Source organism: Myripristis murdjan, chromosome 12, assembly GCF_902150065.1.
Source record: "Myripristis murdjan chromosome 12, fMyrMur1.1, whole genome shotgun sequence".
Lineage (NCBI taxonomy): Eukaryota > Metazoa > Chordata > Actinopteri > Holocentriformes > Holocentridae > Myripristis > Myripristis murdjan.
The window spans coordinates 22,622,604-22,643,894 of NC_043991.1; the positions used below are offsets into that span (position 1 = coordinate 22,622,604).

A 21,291-nucleotide genomic window follows, 5' to 3' on the forward strand; every position below is an offset into this window, starting at 1 on the left:
TGTTATTATGTGATTGTGTGACATATGAAAGGCTCAGAACTGAGAGCGTGTCTGCATCTCATTTTGGTAAAATACTACCTGTCCTCCCAGTCAACTGGGATCTGTCACTCGTCTGAAGAAATTCTCTCCCCGCCTTTCCACACTGCCACAGACAATGCAACCGATTTCCTCTTTCTGAGCTTCACATCCTAATTTCCATCGTCCTATATCATTCCCTGTACTAATCAGCAGGAAATGCAAACATTTATGCCTCACCTGTGCTTCGCCTTGTTCCAATACTCCAATCTCTCCACTGCATCCTGGATGGTTTCTGGTGTAGCCATTCCGCTGAGCAGAGAAAATTGCTTTTTCCCTGTGTCCTCTCTAGCCTGTCAGAGGGGGGCTTTGTTTAAGGCCAGGTGCATTACATCTCACAGGCCTGATGAAACAACCAGTGTGGCTCCTTTGCTGGGGCAAAGTGGTTCGTGTAGGATGTTAAAAACCCCATGTTTCCTGTTACTTCCTCCTCCACTTTCTCATGTGCTCTAAACAGTCAAGGTTAGCAGACTGCAAGAGTCACTTTCCTTTTCCATTTCCTTGGTATGGCACTGGATCAATTTGACTCTACTCTTTTTTTTTCTTTTCTTTTTTTCTTTTTTCTTTTTGTTTGGTTTTCCAAAAGTTGAGGATAGTATCTGGTACCTGACACTATTTTTGGTAGCATCTCCGTTGAGGTTCCAAGCGAGCTGAGCCGATACTTAAATGTGACACAAAACACAGCAAACCATCAACTGAACAGCGAAGCCCAGCCAGTCGCTGCTGAAAACCAGGAGATACCAAAGTGAGACTGAAGAAACTTGTGTCATAGTTGATAATCTATCCATGCAAAAAATGTTTGTTTTTTTTTCCCCATTGAATCTCTTAATTATACTGGCATCGCTCATGTGAGGCAGCCATTTTACATTTGTCTTGTTTATTTTTTAAAAAATACCATACTTGTGTTGGGTGCTGTTTGAGAGGGGAGGAAAAGCAGAGTTGAAAAGTAGAGCTGAGTTGAGTCAAGCTGATACCATGCAATGCGAAAGGGCCATTAGTGAACAGGATATGCTATTAGAAATGACAAAAAACAAACAAAAAAAAACAAAAAAACTGAATAGTAGGATGAGAGTTTTTTGTTTCACAACACATAGACTGAGACCAAGATGAGGTAAGTAACAGTGATTAAGTAATGAATTTCACTTGTACTGAAATGTAATATTATTCCCTTGAAACAATTTACCAACCAATCAAAAACAACCAAGTGAAGGAGAAAAAAACAACAACTCTAGTGACAGAATGACAAAAGGCCGAGCCCGACAACAGCCATTCCTTGCAATAGTGGCTGGAGTGTGTTTGAGTGTAATGACGACAACGATGAGAGAGCAAATCAGTGGTTTCCCATAAAGAGCTCCAGGCAGGGCAGGGGAACCGTATGCTCTTTTTAATGCAAAACTGCAGCACGATGCTAATGCAATGCGATAGTGTGGCCAGGCACATTGGAATATCTTCCAAGACAAATTTGCCTCACACCACTCTGGAATAGATGGTGGCAGTCCCCACTTGTATGACAGAAGGACTGCTTCAGGACAAACCAGGCAAGATGGCAATTGAGGATGACAATCTCAAAGCATACTTGCCAAATCTCCAGATTTTGCTGGAAATCTCACAATGTTCATGCCCCTCCCCTTGTGTTCTTGTGGAGTCTCATTTCTCCTGATCAACTTCCATATTTTCATTTATTTCTAAAGTGTGTCCATGTACTATATTCAAAGAGTAACACAAGAAATCAGCCCTATACCAGCACTGCTATTAGCAAACAGCCAGCAAAATGTTACACTAAAAATGCACACCCAATGTCTGTCTTACATCCATGATTGCAGTCCTCCCAGCCAGCTATGCAGAATAGGACTGCTTCTGTTTCAACTGTGAGTCAGTGACAGAGTCTCATACTTTGACATTTTTTTTTCTTTTTTTTATTCATTTATTTATTTTGGCTGCCAGAGGTTTATTTGATTTAGACAAAACAGCATTGTGTTTATGGTTTGATAAGCTAGCAGCCTAAGACCTACAATAGCATTAGCACAAAACAATTACCCTCTCCCAGCAGGCACATGCACGATATGATAATATTGCAGTCAGCCAGTGCAGGCATATGCAATGGATTCCTTTCTTTGGTGTATATACAGTGGTGGAAAAAGGTTTTCGGACACCTCATGCATTTGTGAAATATTGCATTAATAATCACTCTTAGGTCTTCAAGTGCAATTTCTTTTAGTACAGCCACAGCCAAATTACTAAACAAATCCTAAAAAAGCCATTAAAAACTTAAAATTGATTGATCATTTTGGTACCAGTGATGAAGGTCGTTCTTTTTATTAAAAGACACAATTTTTGTTGCCAAGCTTCGTGTCTATATAAAGCCAGCACATTTGAAAGTTCTTCAGACACAAAAATGGCTAAAACAAGGAACCTAACGCAGGAAACACGCCTGAAGATAAAGATTTTCAGCCAGGAAGGGTACAGCTGCTGCCAGATAGCCAGGAAGTGCAGATGCAGTCCTTCAGCAGTTGGATGCACTCTGCAGAAATACAGACGAACCAACAGCTTGGAAGACAAACCAAGATCTGGGCGTCCAAGGGTTTCTTCAGCAAGAAATGACTGCATCCTGATCCGCATGTGCAGGCAAAACCGCCGAATGACATCACAGGAGCTTCAGCAGCAGTGGTCAAACCAAACTGGTGTCCAGTGTTCCACCCGCACTGTACGTGGCCGACTTTTAGATCATGGCTTAAGGTCCTACAAGGCTATCAAGAAGCCCCTGATCAATGAGAGACAGAGGCTAGCCCGGCGTCGTTGGGCCCTGGCACACAAGAACTGGACAGCCAGGAACTGGAAGAAGATTCTTTGGTCAGAAGAATTTGTCAAGAATTTAGTTTTGTTAGTTTTTCTTGTAAACAATAAACAAAAAGAAAAATAATTTGTATTTGTTTGTATCTGTCTAATGCAGCCATACCTTTTGAAACACAAAAAAGATTTTTCCACAAATATTTCATGATAATATTTGAGATTGTGTAAAATTTTAAGGGTGCCCAAAAACTTTTTTTCCACCACTGTATATAGAGAGAAATATATAAATATAGATATATATAGTACATAGTACATAATAGATAGATAGATACTACATAAGTAGTGAAATGCTTCCTCAAAATTCAAAATTCATATTTTTTTTAGTTGCAGCAACTTCCCATGAGAAATTAAAAAGATGTCATTGTAGTTTTTGTATGGTATTTCATAGGCACATGCATAAAAAGTCCCAGCATCTTCATCAGTCTCCCACACTCCCTTCATGAAGATCTCCTTCTGCACTTTAAATGGCTATAATATTCTGTTTGTTTGTTTTTATGATACAAAACTGTCAATCTGATCATCCAATATACAAAAAGTGTAAAACTTTCTTCATCGCTACATCTCTTTATCCTCCCATCGTTATAGCACCAATTATCCCTCTTTTGTTTTGTTTTTTTTCTAATGGGCATGTACACAAAACAGACTCAGAGCAGTAACTCTTTACCTTGCATGTCTCCTGTAAATCCACAGATAACACAAATTATGGTAATGTCAGTCTGAAAACAGGAAAAAGTACCACATCAGAAATAACAAAGGGAGAGAGACTTCACCTCTTTTGCACCAATTTATTTCTGGGCTCCAAAATAAATTGGTGTAAAAGAGATGAAAGCCTGTCTTTTTCAGGAAAGACTAAGATTATCACTGCAGTCAAAGCAGTTCAAGAACAGTGTGTTTTTGGATATGTTATTTTCAGCGCTGTTCTTAGACTTGGGACAAAGAAATATCAACAATATTACCAGCAGAACCTACTGAGACAGGGAGAGTTTTTACAATAAACATGGTGATTTAAATGATGATAATGCCCACCTGAGCTCCTTGAGCAAGTCATACAAAAGCCTAAAAATCCTGAAAAAAAATGTTTTCCAAGGTTGCTCAAAACTATGGCTCGGGTCATAGCCAGTTCTTGGTGACATGACCAGATTTCCTGGAAACATGCTCTGGCCCTACAACAATGAATTTGTTGACCTCCATACCATAGCATGCACCAAAGGCTTAAGCTTAACAGAGAGGCACAAGTGGATAATATCAACATAACAATGGAAAGGGATACGATGCCGTTGAAATAAGTGCTCCAGAGGGAATGATCCATGTAAACGGGGTCATTTATACAGGGAAAACAGAGCTGGTCCAAGAACTGAGCCTAGTGGCACGCCAAATATGATCAAACCCTGTGAGACCATGTAGCCATTAATGGAGGGCTATGTATATCTCTCATACCATTCAAGCAGAGGTGTGTTAGGGCAAACCCTTGAAATACAAATCCACTACTTCAGTCAGTCAATGAGGATACCATCATCTGCAGTATCAAATGCAGCACTAAGATCAAGTGGCATGAACACAGAGCATCCCCACCCCCACCCCCCTGCATCAGGCTTCCAGGGTATCACTTACTGATCTGTCAAGGACGGTTACAGTCCAGCGCCGCTGAAGGCAACCACACTTCAATTTTTAAAATATGCTCTCATTTTCTGAAACTTCGAGGAATTGTCTTGTTACAGCCTTTTCCATGACTTTAGAGATTAAAAAAAGCTAATTTCAAAGCAGCCCTGTGGACGCAGATAGCAGGATGTTCAGCACATGGTGTGTTCAGTAGAGGCTTAACACAGGCAATAGTACAGGACAGGTACAGCAGGAATTTTCTTCTCCTTTCTTGTGTTACCTATCCTTTTAGATGATTTTTCAGTTATTATCACATTACAATATTCATTTTTGTCCCATTCTTGGTTGCTTTTAATGATTTTTTTTATATAAATGTCTGAATAATGTGATACAGTGCAGAAGAAGGTGACAATTCCACTGTAGTCACTGTGCTGGTGGGGGGGGGTGAACCTTTGCTCGCATTAAAACTCCCACTGAACATCTTGGCTGTTAACTGAAACCACTCGGCTGCGACTCAGCATGTTTTGGAGATAGCGTGTGGTCGTCTGCAGTCTCCCCACACCACCGGGAGGCGGAAACAGTGACAAGGCCTGTGGTGCAAACTGAGAACTGGATATGATTAACTGTAATATAACATTTATAAATGCTTCCTTAACCCTCCTATTCTGTTCATTTTGGGCTAACACTCATGAGGTTCCCGGTCACATGTGACCGGTAACATTATATTTGATTATAAATCCACTATGATACATATTATCACCTAATGTTGTGTTAGATCTTTTTATCAACTTCTGCTCTTGTGAAAATGACAAGTTTTGAACTTCTATTTGCTATGTATGTGCTGTAGGCCTAATTTACCTGAGATCATACCATTCGTTTTTTAGGGAAAAAAACATTATATAGATATTATTTTGACTATACCAAATACTCAGATGAAACATATTGTAGTATTTATCACAGAGTACTTCATTTCAATGTTTTCCAAGGACACTGCTTTGAAAACATTTCAATTTTCTAAATAGTGGCAAAAAATTAGCATCTTTTGTGTTCCCGTCAGCATTGACCACTATGATTTAGCTAGTCATCCTCATGACATTTTCACATGGAAGCTGACCGTTCCTCTCAGGTGGGGATGAGGTCCAGGAAAAATGACCATTTTTGGACCGAAAGGTGACCACAACTTCAGCTGGGTCTTCTCAGCGTCAGGTGTCAGGTGACAGGTGTTGGCAGTTCCCGTGGTAGGTTCCCGTAAGGGTTGCCATGGAAGCCAAAAAGGGGCAAAGTTGTGTGTGTCTGTGTGTGTCTGTGTCCATGTGTGTGTGTGTGTGTGTTTGTGTGTGTGTGTGTGTGCCTGCTCAAAGACACCTACATGTTGGGGTGTGGGAAAGAAGTCTGAGAGATACTTTCCCGTGGAGGTTGCCATGGAAGCCAGAAAGGGGTATAAGGTGTGTGTGTGTGTGTGTGTGTGTGTGTGTGTGTGTGCCTGCTCAAAGACACCTACATGTTGGGGTGTGGGAAAGAAGTCTGAGAGATACTTTCCCGTGGCGGTTGCCATGGAAGCCAGAAAGGGGTATAAGGTGTGTGTGTGTGTGTGTGTGTGTGTGTGTGTGTGTGTTCACACACATCTGTGTCTGCTCAAAGACACCTGCATGTTGGGGTGTGGGAAAGGAGTGTGGGAATGTGTTTAACTCTATTTTATACACTAATTGTAGTCTTACCCATTCATTTCTAATGGCCGGTCATTTGTGACCGGGAACACGATGGGTGTATACAAGTTAAATAAAACATTCAAAAATTAATAAAAATTCTCCAAATTTATTTTATGTGTTCAGATGCCATGTGTGAACAAAGTCATGGAGCCTCATGACAAACAGATGAAATTAACTGCATTTTTTGGAGAGAAAACTTGTACACCGGTCAGATTTGACCGCGAACACAACAGGAGGGTTAAAAAGGTTTACATGACAACTGCCACATTAACAACTGCCTGTTGAGATTTTAGATGGGCGAGATCCATGCAAATACAATTAAAATATTGATAAAAATATGAAAATATGATATTAAAACATCATACTGCAGTTGTAGCCTTGAATTAATTTAATAGCTACTAATGAACTCTACTGAGAGTGACAGAGCAAATGATATACTCTAGATGCACAATAGGACTGCCACTAACAATTATTTATTTCATTTTTTTTTATTTATTAATCTAACAATTACTTTTTCAATTAGTCATTAATCTAATGACTAATTTATCAATTATTCTACAGAATTTTCTTTATTACTTGATTAGTACAACAGTTATCCAAAATCCAATTTATCCAAAATAAATCAGATACTTTTCATGAGTATTTCAATGTTCATTCAATCATTTTCTCTTAAAAAAAAAAAAAAAAAAAAAAGAAGTACAACATTAATGATGATAATAAGAGACTGTTTTTGTCAGATGGCTGAACAGAGAAATAGCACAAAAACATATTCGCTTAACATCTTTCTCTAGAAGGGCCATCTTTTAGCCCATAAAACTCTGAAGTGTGGCTAAAGCAGCATTTTCATTAGCAGATAAGTAGAATAGCAAGGACAGTGACCAGCCTAGGCGAGGTTGTATGAAGCTGAAGGTCTGCTGAAATAAATGCTTCCTCTGGGACACTAAATATGTCCTTGTAAGCACCGTACCATACATGCACAGTCAAAGCTGATATCTTGCTTACGAATGTGAATAATACCATTCTATGAGTTATTTCTGTTGATGCATACAGCAATTCAAGCCTGGACGGGAAACCAAATGTTTTCTGTTACACCTTCCAGTAATTCAGTGCATATTCAAAAAACATTTTAACCCCTGACACTCAAGTCAGCTCAGACAGACAAAGGACCGGCCTACATAAAAGGCACATAATAATATCAGTCAGTATAAGTTACTACAAGATTTTGTCAAGGAAAACGCTAAACTCTTACAAAGGGATGTTAATATTTCTTTTATGAAGACAATACTGTGAAATCCACTGGATTATGAAAGAGACTCAGCCATTAGAAAACAAAGGTATCTTATCTCTTTGAAAACCAGTGATAATTTCAGCTTGTGTGCTAATGCTGATAGTGTCCTATCTGCTAGACAGAGCCTATATGCCACTGCTACCATGTGATAGAGAGACTGTGTAGGGGAAGGGCGATGAAAAGGAGGGGAGGGGGACTGTATGAGTGAGTGAGAAACCGACAGCTCAATGCCAAAAGAATTGAGCGCTCAGACTTGAGCCTGCCATAGAACTGACAGAATCAAACTTAATGATGTTCACTCACAGAGCCGGGAGACACCTTGAGGCCGTGAGGCCAAACCAGTACACCTTGTTTCCTGTTCTCACTGTCTGGTTATGCTTGCTCTCTCCCTTCCCTCCCTCTTTGCGTCTTATGCAATATTGTCCCTTTTTACACAGATTATGTCAGTCTGCATGCAGATAATGACAAATCCTCATTCACATGAGTACAACAGCAGACAACACAAACACATGCACTAGAAACAGCACAAATATACCTACGAGAATGCAGGCAAAGATGCTTGAGCTTATCTACATCCACACACCGCATACCTTTCCACTAGGAACTCCTATCTTGCAGAAATTGAATGTTCCAAACTCTAACCAGGAGAGATGGGCATTTCAAGGAGCATGAAATAGGGATGTGCTTCATATGAGATACACAGATGGCCCTATGATAACCCTCTAATGTTCACAGAGGCAAAGAAGTGGCACAGGGTGTTAACTCTTAGGTAATGGTTATATCCCTTGGGCACAAGGCTGGTGTGTTATTCAGCCAAGGATAGAAGAAGAAGGGGAGAGGGTTGGAAGCACTAAATAAAGCAGGTCGGCATTGCGCAGGCAGCAGCGGGGTGTATGAGAGGGGGGTTCACCTGAGGACAGTGAGAGGTAAGAATCAAACAACAAAGACAGGGACTGAGGGGAGAAGCAGGTTAGAGATCAAGAGAGACAGGGAGAGAAAAGGCAGAAGTTGTCGGGAAAAGAGGCTGGTGGGGGGGCATAGTCAAAAGATGAGATGAAAAAGAATGGATAGGAACAAAGGTGCTCAAAAGGTGAAAGAGACGGAGGCATGAGAGCAGAGAGAATGAGAGAGAAAGCAAAGGAGGACAGAGTGAGCGAACAAAGGAAAAAACAGGAATTGGAGGGTGGGGGATGATGGGCCAGATTGAGCCAGTTGTATGTGCAACGAGAGGTGGGGTTAAAAAAAAGTCAACTGCAGAGAGCAGGGACCAAGCATGACATATAACGACTCAAAATTGGAATCTGAACGGAAAAGCGAGGGGGTAAAGTGTCGAGAACAGAGGGCGACAGGCGATGGACAGGCAGAAACAACAAGGAGGATTTATGGCCAGATAAGATGAGCTAGATGATCTAGAAAGGTGGCATTAAGAAATGAGAGATGAAGATAAATCAAAGGAACATAAAAATAACCAGACAGTGAGGCAACACTCATTTGAAAGATGGTAACGTGGAGAAACAAGGAGAACAGTCTTGAATTCTACAGGGAGTTAAACATTTGGACAAAAGAGGGCCACAGAACAGCGATGTGTGGGAGGTGCGCTATCAGCTGTAATACTGGTGTGTGCATGTGTGCATGTGTGTGTGTGTATGTGCGTGCAGCCAACTTTGTGTGTCTGTGCGTGTGTGCACCACGCAGAGCAGCACAGATGGCTAGTTGAGTTGGATACAGATATGGGCAGCGTGGGAGTTAATTTTATTGTCTAGAGAAAGTAGGTTCCACAGATTGTGAAGGGAGAGGTCAAGAGAGTAGCGTGTAGTCATAAACACCAGCGTGTGTGTGTTCTTTGGTGGATGTCACTTACCATAACTGAGATGTGCAGTAGATGCATGTGTTCGTGGAGGACATGGGCAGGCTCCCGGGCTGTGGGTTGCGTCGTCTGGGCCAACAGCTCCGACTCTGTCATGGACACGTGGAAGTACAGCGTCCCGTTCTGCAACCACTGCTGCTTCCAGTGGACCTGGGAAATATCTTCTCCTGTGCCCGACATTTCTGCAGAGAGGCAGCAGAGAGGGAGGAGAGGAAGTGAAAAAAAAGAAGGAAGATCAACAATTAAGCAATAATTGATTAAGATTTAAGACTTGTACATGTGTGAAAGAAGGCATACAAGCTTAAATCTCTAGCTTGTATGCATTATTCTCTTTCAACAGAAAAGCACATTAGTCTGTGAAGAATACTCCAAAATTCAGATGTCAGTATTAAGTTATGCATTAGTATTCCAGTGCTGTTCTCTGTTTCGATGCACATCAAGACTCGACTGCTCCCAGAAACCCGACTACACCAGCACAGGAACTCTTGGATGACTGGATAGAGACTAGACCTTGAAGCCTGTTATCATAAGCTTTGCTATGCAGTCAATACGATATAGATTGTCTTTTTGGAATTGAATTGCTTAGCTGCTCTACTGACATTTTTATTATGACAACTTTTTCACCTAGGTTATCAGTCAGAGAGATTGTCCTAAATGTAAAATTGATAATTGGCGAGTGTGACAGTAATTCAACCTCTTCAATCAATACAGCACTGCAGGAATCATACCAAAATAAATCAGAGTTGGCAGGGGCTTATTCCTTTACATTAATGTTTACACTGTTGTTTCTTGTAACGCCAGAAACTCCAGGTCAGTGCAGTATTTACATGTGGGAAAAAGACAGTGACTATGCCACTCGGCCATTTGTCAAGCTTGATTCAATTTCACTGTCAATAGCAGTTGCAGAAATGCTGTCTCACTATGCTGTGTCCTCCTGTTATCTCCATAAATTATTAAGCATCTTGTACCACTAATGAAATATTAGCTCCATACCACTGCCGGTATTAGAATTAAAGTGAACATCAAAGGCAAGTACATCAAAGGCAGGCTAGAAACATTTAAGAGAAAAGGAGGACAAAAATATTAGCAAATCTGAAAATAAATAAATAAATGAATGAATGAATGAATGAATGAATGATCCAAGCTGCAGTTTAGAGGGCAGGAGGCAAGGAGAGAGGCAAAAAGAGCAGGGGGATTGCCTGTTATATCATGGCCTGAGATTGTAAAGCTATCAGCTGGGAATGGTTGTACAGGGGATGAGTACTGAGAAGCCTCCGGGAGCTTCTGATGGTAAGGTTTGATACAGTGTTCATCATATGGCTGGGTGACAAGGGCACAGGTATCTGCTTGTCCCCTATCAGTGGCAGGAACCAAATGATGGATGGCTTTCACTGGCACTGGTTAATAACCTGCTGACTCTGTCAGTGGACATGGGTGGCAGGGGAGGGTTATGTGAGCTCTGCTCAACACTGACATTCCCGCTCCAGTGCATGGAGGGAATGCACAAGAGAACCCATGACACACACACACACACACACACACACACACACACACACACACACGCACACACACACACAACTTCTATCTGTGTGAGGACATTATATTGACTAGCATTTATTTTTAAAGCCTTCTATAGCCTTTCCCCAATCTTAAACATAACCAGCGTATGACTAAACAAACCTCTTACCGTAACCACAGCCTGACCCTAACTCCTTTATTAGTTCAACCAATTTAAACCCTAACTTTAACATGGCAGAATAGGATTAAAATGTATTTTCAATATATCCTGACCCTGACCTTAGCTAAACTCTGATTTAAAAAATAACCACTGCTCTATACACATTTTTAGAAACAAAAGTGCCATGCTGTTGCGCTGTAGAAAAGACAAAAGGCGAGGCTGTGTGTCCATAAGACTGTCTCTGCCGCCCAGTATCAGGCATCAGAACTGCCATATGGTCTCACATTAACTCCCAACTTCAATGCACTGTGCTTCAGGAGCAGGACTGACAAAGCAGCAAATATAAAAGTCGATCCCACATGGTGCGGCCAGTATGAGCTCCTTCTTATTTGTTTCCCAATAATAAATTACTAACAACCCTCAGAACCCTCACGACAGGTCCTATCTTCCTATCAGCCCCATAGTCTTTACATGTTGCAACAAATCAGGGCTCTTTATCCTGTCAGATAAGCTTTGCATATTGTTGGTATTTACTAAGGGTGACTCCATAAGGCTGGGCCAAGTCTGCCAACTCCTGCCATTCAGTCCCGGGCATCTGGGGCTGCCGATAGTCTCATTTTTAGTTGGAGCCAGTGTCGAGGCGTGTTGTTCTTCAGGGTTGTGGCAGATAAGTCACAGATGTGTCCCTGTAAAAACTTGATATCAGATGTATCATTCGTAACACCTAACCCTAGCCTTAACCTAACCCTAACCTTAACCACAAGCCAGAATATGCCTTTGTTGTTATGAGGACTGATCAAAATGTCTTCACTTCCAAAAAAATGTCCTCACTGTGTTAAAAATGCATTCTGGTCACAATGGAACATTTAGAAGTACACACACTCACACATGCACACACACACACACACAAAGATGTCAAACATACAGACCTCAAGCATAACAGAGGTAGGGCATCGGTCTTGTTTTAACCGATGCTAAAATCCCCCACATAAACTTCATGTCAATATGTTGGTTACATGTAAACAATGCAGTCATTATTATGTAACCATGCAAAACTGTCTAAAATGCTTTTTTAAAAACAAACCCTCTTGTAGCCGGCCAGTCAGATAGTCTAATCTTTTGGTGGCTGACTATGATAAAATCCTGTTGGCTATAAAATCCTGAAATGCTGTCACTGTTTGCACTTGAGCTGTTGGTGTTTCATCTGCTGACAGTTAAATAAGGAGATATTCTGGCCGGCCTTGGACACTGACAGAGGAGGAACTTCCTTTGCTGTGCTGCAGTGCTGGCTACCAGTGAGGTGGTTCTTGCCATCTGGTACTGTTTTAACACCAAACGTCTATAGGCATCCAGCTTCTGTGAAGTTTACCTTTGAACTTTGTTCACACGCTGCATGAGAGTTTAAGGTACATTTAAATAGCTCTAATTATGCACAACACTGACAGTTACTTTGATCAGAGTGAGAACAAAGAGATTTTCAAATGAACACCTCAGCTTGCAATAATAAAACCAATAAAAAGACGGATGGACAGTGACAATAATCCTTTCCTGGGCCTTTAACCTTGGTTTGCAGTGCTGCATGAACATGAGTGTCCTCGGTAAGAATGCTGCTTAAAGACAAACATATTGTATGTTATCTATGTATGTGTGTGTGTGTGTGTGTGTGTGTGTGTGCGATTATATGTCCTTGTCTTCTGTGCTCTGAGAGTTGTCACTTGGCGCTAAGCCAAATGTTACCAGCACGCAGGGGGGGCAGCCGCAAGGTCTGTTTGTAATTCATTAAGAGAAACACTATTAATGTGTGCATGCGCATCACTCCATGCACACGTGTGTACATGTGTGTGACTGAGGCCTGCGTGCTCCCAGCAATGATGCCAGCAACAGAGTTTCTATTCAACTGAGTCCAAGGACTACCCTGAGGAATAGTATTGTAAACATTTCACAAGCCCCTGGGAGCGATAAGAAAAGTATGGCACTGTTCACTCATTTTTGAACCACAAAGAAATAGTGACCCGTCTACAGGCTGAATACTTACTGGGAAACGCAACTCATTTTGAACACTCGTGTTATTCCAAAGGCCAATCAGCATTGTGAACATACTGTAAAGCTCAAAGCCGGAAAATCAACAGTGATAGCGTTCATGGTATACTGAGCTGCCTGGGATGCAATACTGAATTTATGGAATCTCTACTTATGCACATGGACCTGTATTTAATGTTGAATTTATTTGGATCCCCTGTGAGATAGAATTGAAATAATAAATGTCCCTAAAAAGTTTCATTTACCATTTGCAGGCATAGGACTTTTCACCTCTTCATCTCGGTAAATTTGCATAACAGAAGGAGCACAATTGTTTGGAGCTTGGTTTAAATCCTCAATCAAGTCCTTTTAGTGTTGGCTCAAGCCCGTCTACAGGTATTGTATATATTACTGAGTGAAATCTATTGAACTATCAATGTCAGCAGAAGTCTTATTACCAGGGCTGGCGAACCCACAAGGACACATTCCGGTTCTCCGCTCTCTGTTTACTGTTCTGTCTCTCCCTCTCTACCACTTTTCCCTTTTCATCTTTTTAGTTTTCTCTTTCAGCTGTTAACTTTGGCAAGAAATGCTCAAGGCATTATCAATTTCATGCATTCATTACCATTTTCACATTCTTTACTTTCTGCCATGTGCGAGAGTGTGGGGAATTTTCTGAATGTGTAACGGATGTGGGATAATGCAACGCTGAGAGAACGTTTGATGTTGATGTGAGATGATTAACGCTACCAACAACATTTACTCATTAATTAACATAAGCAGGAGTGCTCCTGTCATTAGGTGAAGGTAGACGGTTGACTTGAGGGCTCCACAAGGGACAGTCTAGTTTTCTTATCGGTTTAAAAGGAATTTAGTTATTGAAAAACATCTCTAAGTTATACTGAACGCCCCCACGCCCTCCTCTCGCTCAATCGGGCCATAGTGGACTGCTGCACTTCTGACAGCACTTGACTTTGAACTCATTTTCTTTGCTACAGCACCAGTTACTGCTAGAGAAGTAAAATGAAATGAATCGAAGCTGCTTCAGTAGTGCGGGTTGACAAAAGGGAATTGACGCTGTTACTGTAACAGCAACAACGAAAGTGAGCGTGCTGCTGTGCGAGCTGACACTCGGAGCCAAGGCAACTGTTTGACATCGTGATTATAACGATGAAAATGAGGAGGAGGATGACCAGCATCAAAACGTGGTGGGTGACACCATGTGACTATTATTCTCCGCTCACTTAGTAAGTCAGAGATCAGCTCCAATGTTCCTGTCAGAGCCTCAGCCTCACCAGTCCCTGCATGTGCACTTTGCTTCTGTCCCAAACCCCTGAGCAACAGGTACTGATATCCTGTAGATCATCAAATGTGTAATTAAATGATATAAGTCTCATTGGTTTATATTAATACTAGTGAGACTGAAAATTAACTCAATAAAACTGCGAAACTAGGGGTTAGGGGTTTTCCATGGGAGTGAAACATTATCTTCCTGCAAATATCTATTATGCAAGATTTGGTTATTGCCATAGACAACATTATAGATACCATACAATGAGAGTGCTGGTGTAGTTGTTTGTGAAGGAACTACACACAATGTGAAACAATCTGAAACCTAATTTATCGCACACAGTCAGACAACAGCTACACTGTCAATATCTAATTACATGACCAACAACCCAACAAGAAAAAGGCTGTGGTGCTTTATTTGTACTTGCTGCATCAAAAACCTAAAATCCACTACAACTTAAAGGTGCTCTTTGGGTGCCGGTGTTGATAGAAGACAAAGCACTTGTTGAATAATCCCTGAGGAAAAACTTGGTGCAATAAATCCAAAAAGAAAAAAAAAAAAAAAAAAGAAACCTGAACTGAAAAAGAAGAATGAGTCAAAGAAAAAGACACAAAAGAGAACATCAAAGTTATATTACTATAAAAGTAAAAAAACATAATAATAATAATGTGCAAATAAATACAGACACTACTACTACTGACCCCTCCTTTTATATCCCATTACTCAGAATTATTCAGATTATTATTCAAACTACTCAGAATAATAATAATAGTCAGTCAAAGTTATGTTGCACTGTGAGGAAATGAACTTGAGAATAAATTTATTTGTGCTTTTTGTCATAAGACTCCACTTCCAAGACTAGTACATAATCTATTTGTTAAAGATTTAACCATAGATAATAAATAACAGCTACTGTAAACCTGAGAGCAAGAATATGCTCTGACGCACGGATGGTGATCATCCTCCATACTTGAAAATCAATATACCAGCAGGTCGGTGTCTGAGATTATGATGTAACTGCAACTCAGATATGGAGTTAGAAGAAAAAGCCTTAAGATGTAGGAAAGTGGAAGAAGATACAAAAGAAAAATCAGCAGACTGAGCCTCTGACAGAGTGGGTGATACTGCACAAAGGACTTCAGCGCCTCTATTACTGCAGAATATAACGTAAATGTTAACAGATAAAATAAAACAGATTATTTTGAACCAATGGCCCATCGCGGCCAGTGACCTGATACACCGTGTTTTTTCTTTTAGATGATTGTGCAATATTGGCAATGTCATTACACACAGTATAATGCTCCCTAAACCCCAGAGCACCTCGCTGTCTAACCCACCACTGGGCAGCTACAAGTGTGACAGTTGTTTTCGCTGTGTTTTTTCTCCCCGGAACAGGCAAGAAATATGAAATTATAAGCTTCATGAATTGTAACAGCACCGATATCACATGTTTGCTTAAATATCCGTGAGGTATGGCACACACAGGCCAAACAAAATGAGCACTTAAGCTGCATATTGCTGAGCACAAAGCAGCTATACACAAAAAAAAAAAAAAAATGACAACTTGTCCTGGCTCAGTTGCAACATTAAGATTTATAGCCCTGAAACCTGTAAAAATCACACCAAGAGAGGGCAATATTGTCACCAAACCTAAAGAGAGGGGCCATCTGGATATATGAGTCAGAATACCTCCCTGATAATATAATGTCTGGTCTTTAAATACATTGTCTTGTTTCTGTGTATTTTCTACATTTAAATGAATATTCAGATGTTTTTAGGTGCATGATCTGGATTATGCCTATTATACTCAGTGGCTATCCTATCCTAAGGATGTTTTTCTCATACCAAAAAGACAATATTTAAATGGTGTAATATCTATGACAAAATGAAACATTCAGCAAATATTTCAGTCTTATTTATTTATGTATTAATTTATTATTATTATTATTATTATTATTATTATTTTTTTTTTTCTGGAAAAACAGGTTGACAGCTCAGTAGACATGCCTGCAGACACAGAAGAAATATGAGCTCACAACAGTACAAATGGCTGTATTAGATAGAATGATATATTGTCTGGCAACTACAAATACATTAACGCATGCCACCGGCACCCCACCACCATCACACACACACACACCCACGCACACACACATGCACGCACACACACGCTCTCTCAAAAGGTCGGCATTCATCAGTTTAAAGGTGATCATTGCAGCACAAAGTCAGTGACTGTGTGGGCCTGACAGCTCCATGACAGTTTGTCAGCTCGGCAACAAGCCTGTGTCATCAGCGCTTACCATGATGAAAGCTGGCACCCTAAAGGCACTTTGCTGCCTGTCGTTACACATGTGGCATATCGTGTCAGTCTTCCACTGACTGTGCCCCTCGTCTCATGTCTCCGGCTGCCTATGGTACGGAAGGCCTGCCAGTCACAATACAATCAGCAGATAAATATTCAATGATTCATATGAGAGGGTGATGATGGACTTCCACAGTCTGAAAAGGTTTACATGTCTCAGAGCCTGACCCCCCAGTGAGGACAGTGGAGCAGAGAAGAGAAAGAGACAGAGAGGAAGGGTGCAGTATGGGTGTGGAGGTCACCCAGTCACCACATCAAAAGTATTAAGATTATGAGCATACCTCTGAGGCATTCAAATTCTACCTCAGAGTATCCAACAGTCAGGTTTGACAAAGGAAAATTCTGCATGGTTTCACTTTTCAAACTGCACTCTGTCGAAAGCAAAAACTGTTCATCAGCAGGAAAACAAACAGGCAAGGAGGAATGCGTCTTTGATTAGACACTAAATGGCCGAGATGTCACACTCTCCCATTCATGAAATGCTAATCGTGTCATTACCATTTCCAAATGCCCCGATGTGAGCTATGGAATATTTAGTCAAATATAGCATTGGCTGAAAAAGTGCATCTAAGTTCTCCTTTTTACGATTTAACACCCATGTAACCCAATGCCACCCCGGCGTCTCATTACCAACACTAATGAAATGGCTGGCATTCATATAATGATCAATGCAAATGGACGCAATTAAACATTTATCAAGAAAAAGATGGTTTGTTTTTCAAGGCAATGTAACAGTGTTATATATACGCAGACCTGCCAGACAATGAGGTTTGGTGTGTGTATGTGTGTGTGTGTGTGTGTGTGTGTGTGAATACATGTTTAAATAGTTGTCACTGTGGGTGCACAGCACGTCCTCATTTGGCTGCAACTGGAGTTCTAGACTAGGACCAGCATTTCATCACCATGAGGCACCACAACAATAAAACTTAAGATAATCTATACCATCATAATCAACAGCATTATGGCAGCTGAACAACTGATAGGTAATAATATAAGAGTGGAGAGTAATGAGAAAAATAAATAGTTTGAGACTGTAAAGTAGTTTATATACAGGTATACACCACCTCAGTGACCAAATGGTATATAACCTGAAAATCAGAGTATGCACATAAGGTAAAAGGTTGACAGCAAAAGCAAAGACTCATGAAAGATAGACCATGTTGTCTTTTGATTGCAATATACGGTATAAAAATAGTACAAAGCAAATTCAATGGTTCCTCAGAAATTATCATAGCATGTTAGTATTCATTAAGTAGTTAAAGGACTACACATTTTAGCAGAAGTTTATTTGTGTCGGATCTTCCTAACCCTTCAGCAGTGCACAGATCAATGTGATAGGATAAATTTGTTCTGCGGTTACAGTTCCACCATCTAACTTCTCCTACAGAGCTGTGTGTGAGAATGGTATCGAACATCTAGTCTCAGTCTGGGTAAGTCAGAAGAAAGGGTATCTTGCCTAAAACGTCAGAGTATTCCTTGAAGTCTGCCTCATGTGCGTCCTTGTTCGCCTGACACTTAATCCTGTCAGAGCTTTCTCCTTGTGTCTGCTCTGTCACCCTGTGATTTTTCTACTCATTAAAAACACTACTTACTGAGGGGAGTTGCAATACTAAAGGTGAGTGGACTCTTGTCTTTCACAAAATAATGTTCGCAGTCTCTCATAAATAATTTAAGATTTTCCATTGGATAATCCGCTCCATGAAAACAAGAAAAAAATAGCTTGACTAACACTCATTCACTCAGGCAATCAAACCGGAGCAAAAAAGTATACTTCACCTGAATAAAAAAACGGCTGTCACTAGTTGACTCTCATTGTCAGGAGGTCCTTCAGGACTAGAGTGCTCTAGCCTGCTGTCTCCGCGCTGCCCCGCTCAATCAGCACTGCAGAATTCTGTTGACTCAACACCTATTTCTCTGGTTGACCTGTTTTTGACCTCACTTCCATCCATGCACCCCGCTCGCCAAGCTCTGCCATACACTCTTACACCTGACATATTTCAAGATGAATAAAATAAAAAAAAAAGACCCAGACCCCTCCCCTCATAATCTTACTAATGCACCACTGAATTATAGCAAGTAATACAAAAAAATCTCATTTAGTCAAAATGGTTTTGACTAAATTGGCTCAGATTTCTAAATTTTATCAGAGATTGATTAAACTTGCCTGGTGTAACGGCATTAAAATCCAAGGTCCAAGTCTCAAACTTGGGCAGTACACTCAAGCCTGAGCAAATGGCCCAATTAATGGAAGTCATTTCAATTACAGTCGATTTCAACCATTGGTCTGCTGGATTGACTGTCTTAAGATTATTTACAGTGACTAAAGCAATGCATTTTAAACCAGTGCAGTGTTTGCTCTGAATACAGATGCGATAACATGTGATACCCATTCCAGCTAATGTAAAGGGAGGGGCAGGGATGTAATTGGATTTGAGCACAGTGAGACCAGCTTTGTCCCGGGAGTTGTGAGTGGGGTCCTCTGAAGGATCTGCTGTTAATGACTGGCCCTGCCAGCACCACTCAGGCCTTATCGCTGATGTCCACACCCACACTAGCTCCTACTGTGTTCAATCACAGTGGCAGCCGTTGGCCTGGGCATTGACCACCTCCGACAGAAAACCAATCATATTTCAGAGACACCACCGGTGAGCCTCCCAGCATGAAGGAGAAACTGACTTGTAGCTTCAGAACATACAACTAAGGCACAGCCGCGGCAGTTTCATAAGGTAATGCTGTCAGCAAAGGCTCATCCTTTTATCTGTAGACAGCTCATAAGTTAAATTAAAGTCATAGGCATATATACTTTATGTTTTAATAAAACTATTCTTGCTCGCTAAGGAAACTGTGTGATTCATCGAACCACGCAGAAATGTCACAACACATCATTGGCATCCGCAAAAATAGTTAGCAAATGTTTTCCTACATATTCTCCTAAACAATACTACAACAAAGACAAGAGCAAAGTAAGCCATGAATTATATAATAGTGTTTGTTTTATGGTGGGACAGACAGACCTTTGGGAGTCTGTTGTGACAGAGTACACAGAATGAACAAATAGCTGCTTGCTATTGGCCCCGCAGTGGCACAATGGGATCTGGTTTATCTCTCATTAGCAGAAAACACATTCCATCGTGTGTCTTTGTTCATGTGTATGTGCACGCATGTAGATCTGTGTGTGTGTGTGTGTGTGTGTGTGTGTGTGTGTCTGTCTGTGTGTGAGGGCGTATCTGTGTGTCGGTGTGCCTCCACTGTCGCTCAAGGTCAACTCTCTTTTATGTAATTTTTATCTCATATCCACATTTTCCTAAATTTGTGCCCCCACACAACAGATTTTTTAATATGCAGCTGAGGCACAATATCATTTGGTTATCTGACACACCAAAATAACAATAACAGGGTAATTTATGTGTGGATCTATAAACAGTTTGTCTCTTGCGCTGCTCAGGATTAGTGAGGCAGACGGCCAAAAAAAGCAGGACCCCTAATGTATTTAAAGTGACACATTAACGGGATAAACAGTCCCCTTATCTGCTTGCATAGGCTCCCTCTAAAACACTCAAATCCCATTAACGAGACCTATTCTGATTTCACATCTGTCTCTCTCCTTCCATAATGTGGGGCTTGTCCACCGGTGCCAAAGTAGGAGGCTAAGGTTCAATAATACACACATTAAGAATTGCTAATCCTTTCTTTTGGCCTATCCAACTGAGACCTCAAATAAAAGGCTAAAATGCACAGACACTGTTACTAGACTGCACATACAGCTCTATGAGGGTTTACTGTAAAGAGGAATGCAACTTAATTTAACTGTGCAACCTCTTGACAGGAAAAGACACAAATACATACATACAATATAGATAGATGGATAGATTAATTGATAGATATATGTAAAGCTTACAATAACATGAGCAGACAGACAGACTTCTTTATGTTATTTTACGTTTTTTATGCAAGACTTCTGTTTCAGACACCTCTGGTCACTGGCTAACTAACTCACCTTTTGCCGCAGCAGCTAACACAACTGATCGAGTTTTCCAAAAGTCTTCCAAAATGAAGTGTACACCACTATAGCACTGCTATGTCACTGCAGATGAGAAGCTTTATAGTTTGGTCTACATTCAAGGACTCTGTAGACTTGTTTCTTTTCTTTTCTTTTTTTCTTTTTTTTTTTACTACTATTGAGGAAAGCTAAAAAGCTTTCCTCAATAGTAGTGAGTTGACATAAGTGCAAAAGTTGGACAAAGACAAGTGAAGGATACTGGATACCTTTAAAACTGATTGTCATAGCAGCTGCTCAAAAGTGTCACATCCACAGATTCGAATAGAGGCAAGGCTTGCTCATTTCCTCTGACATCCCTGACTGTTTCTACATATAGTGAATGACAGAAAATGCAAATGTTTACACCTGAGAGAGAAAAGAAGATGACAAGACACATAATACAAAATGGCCTGTTGAGCTCAGCGTACATGTTCATTTATAACATTTACAGCGAGCCTGCCACAGCTTGTTGACGTCATGCTCGACTTTTCAATTTTGAGGCAGTCTCACTGTT

The 21,291-nt window shown here is 40.7% G+C and overlaps 1 protein-coding gene across 2 annotated transcripts in view; it reads right to left on the minus strand.

The window, feature by feature from the left end:
* astn2 (astrotactin 2) overlaps nt 1–21,291 on the minus strand; it is a 491,396-nt gene that overhangs the window by 427,203 nt on the left and 42,902 nt on the right. For both annotated transcript variants that reach the window (XM_030065131.1, XM_030065132.1), the window contains exon 2: nt 9,383–9,570. In XM_030065131.1, the coding sequence (XP_029920991.1) occupies nt 9,383–9,570 (188 nt within the window). The remainder of the gene's footprint in view (nt 1–9,382; nt 9,571–21,291) is intronic.